This window comes from Pundamilia nyererei, unplaced genomic scaffold, assembly GCF_000239375.1.
Source record: "Pundamilia nyererei isolate P.nyererei 1_Seehausen unplaced genomic scaffold, PunNye1.0 scaffold00131, whole genome shotgun sequence".
NCBI classification, from domain to species: domain Eukaryota; kingdom Metazoa; phylum Chordata; class Actinopteri; order Cichliformes; family Cichlidae; genus Pundamilia; species Pundamilia nyererei.
In genome coordinates this window covers 1,703,215-1,705,990 of record NW_005187532.1, presented here as the reverse complement: position 1 = coordinate 1,705,990, position 2,776 = coordinate 1,703,215, and the positions used below count along the sequence as shown (strand labels likewise).

At 37.7% G+C, this 2,776-nt stretch overlaps 1 protein-coding gene across 1 annotated transcript in view; it reads left to right on the top strand.

Annotated features, from left to right (window-relative positions):
- The first annotated feature begins 663 nt into the window (after positions 1-663).
- The window catches only part of LOC102205651 (stonustoxin subunit beta-like), a 12,736-nt gene continuing 10,623 nt past the window's right edge, over positions 664-2,776 (top strand). Inside the window, exons 1-2 of the mRNA XM_005743435.1 lie at positions 664-693; positions 1,694-1,793. Coding sequence (XP_005743492.1) covers positions 1,703-1,793 — 91 coding nt within the window. The 5' untranslated portion in view covers positions 664-693; positions 1,694-1,702. The remainder of the gene's footprint in view (positions 694-1,693; positions 1,794-2,776) is intronic.

The window sequence follows — 2,776 nt, the reverse complement described above, 5'->3', positions numbered from 1 at the left end:
TCTACTGTTATCTATTGTTAGCTAGTTTATTGTGATGGTGCTGTTTTTTATTATGTTGCTCTTTTTTTGTTTGCTTTCTATTCTGTTTTTTTTCTCCATACAGGTGATCCAGGTGTTTTGTTTCTTTTCTTTCCCCTTCTCACCGTCTCTTCTCCCCTTTGGTTTTCTTTCTCTCCCTCTCTTTCTTTCATTCTTTCTCCCTGTCCTATCCCCCAGTCATGTCTGTCCCGTCTGTAAGAACCGAAAATCAAATCAAATAAACACATAATTATAATAAAGGTCAATCAAATGGACCAAAAAGACAAGGCCATGATGATCCACTTGGTAAAGTAAAGCCGCTTGGCATCTTTCTTGGCCTTAAGACAACAATTCTGATGCTAAAGATCCAAACGGGACGGGCAAAAAAAAAGAAAAAGAAAAAAAAGAAACACTTGTTATTACACCACTTATCATTATTGCATCACTAACAGATTCCAAACTGTGCGAAAATCACAAAGAAAAGGAGGCTTTCTGCAGAATACCACACCCTGCACAGGACCTGTTGAATAAGAAACTGAAGATAAAAAAAAGGTGGACGTGTTCAGGTGTGTCTGAGGAGGGAGGCGTTCGTTATCAGCTATAAAATAACCTGCAGGTGTGACGGGACTCTGCAGCTGTGAGCCAAGAAGACTGAGGACTGCACACCTACAGCAGGTAATCAGGGATGCTCTCCTCTCACTCGCTCTGTCTACTGTACAATGAGATGATTTCATTTGACTCTGACATGCTCTTCAGGTTCTAAATAGTTTCATCGTGTTTTGGTAAATCAGGTTGTGAAAATTGTTTCATCCCACTTTCTGCAAATTCTGACTCACTAACAAGTTTTTACTGCGATTCACTCGTGACACATGAATCAGAAACACAACTACAGGTGTAATTCTTGAAACTCGGCGATGGCGTGATGATGGAAGTGATCCGAGAGGCAGAGAGGAAGAAAAAGGAATCTGCTAAAAATAACGAATAAAAAACTGAGAACAATTAAATTAAGCCTGAATATTGAGTTTTGTATTTCTTTCTCTCAACTCTAAACACAAAATTCAGTATTAAAAATAAATGTTCAAATCATAGTTTCCCATCAAAATAATAATAAGACAAAAGCAGGTGGAATAGATCAAGGAAACATTACTTTGTGTGTGCATAAAGAGGAAGAGGACACTTTTCACATGAATAAATCACATTTTGAGACATGTAAGCATCTTATTGTCCATGTGATCTTCCTCCTCCTCTTTTATCTACCTGAGGAATCATCCTTGGAATTATATCAGGTTCATCTCATCAGTCTCAAGTGAGCAGTTTTGATGCACTGTGTTTAAGAACGACCTGGAGGACGTGCCGGAGATATGAATCAGTTTGGAAAATGTGAGATTCACTGAGATCTGCAATTTTGTCTAATGAGATCAAAACCATTTCAAGATTTAAACACTGACTGATGCAGGAACCTGTTTCAGGACCATGGCTGCAACCATCGTGCTGTGATGTCACCAAGATCAGAACTTCGCCATTGTTTTTCAAAACATGAATGTGGATCAATGTGTGCTGCTCTAGATGGTTTTTAATTTGAAAAGAATGCAAGTGAACTGTGCTGCACGACCAGTTTGGAAATAAATAAATAAATATTTGGTTTTGATGCATTTTGCTGGATTGTTTCTCTCAGGTTGGAGACATGGCCTCAGATCAGGTGACGGTCGCTGCTTTGAGTCGTCCCTTTGCTTTGGGGATGCTCTACGATGCAAGGAGAGATAAACTGAACACAGGTAAGTGTGAATATGAATGAATTACTCGCTGGAATCACTTCTGCAGGAGCGTCTTTATACCTTGACTCTGAATAGTGGCACAGATGGCTTCCTTTAGCCTGTTGAATGAATAAATGAAGCAGTTGTTTTAATAGCTGCTGTGTCACAGAGTCTTTATCAAATGCAGCAGAGTGCAGGTCTGGGCAGGATTCAGACACACGGTCATAAATATAGCAGGATGGAAAATCAGCTCAAGGTTCTGGAAATCACGTCTTCTGTGGTACATTTCTTCATCAGTGTTGTCATACTGGAGCTGTTACTGGTATTAGTTGTGACAGCACCAGATAAGGGCAGTACGGTAAATAAATGGTAATCCAATTATGTTTTTCAAATAACAAGTAAAGTAAGGGATTACTATTGCAAAAAAGTAATTAGATTACTGTTACTTTCCTGTAAGCCTGCTGAGTCTTTGATTTTATTTATTTCCTGCTGTGTTTGACTTGCATCTATTTGAAAGAGTGCAAACTCAAAAGATCGTTCTCTTATTTTCTCTCCGAATATGCAGACAACAGGTTTAAATGTTAAAGAATTTCTTCAAGTCAAAGACAGTTGCATATAATTACATTTTTGCTTGATGCATAAAGTTAAAAGATTAAAACTAATGAAACAAGTTTTAAAAAGAGACTTTTTCATTTGATTATATTTTATATGATGGATTATGCACAAAAACCAGAATTGGGCTGAAAGGTCTGTAGCTTTATTATGTATTCAGGTTGCATATAATGTTTTTAAAAAGTAACTAAGTCCCTAACTCCCAAGCTTGCAGATCTGACTAAATTAAACCATATCCCACTTTTAAAGAAGGTAGAAGATGATCTGGCTAGATGGAAATGTCTACCCATATCACTCATGGGAAGGGTTGCCGCTATAAAAATGATGGTCTTACCAAAAATAAATTATTTATTCTCAATGATCCCAACTAAACCACCACAAGATTGGTTCAG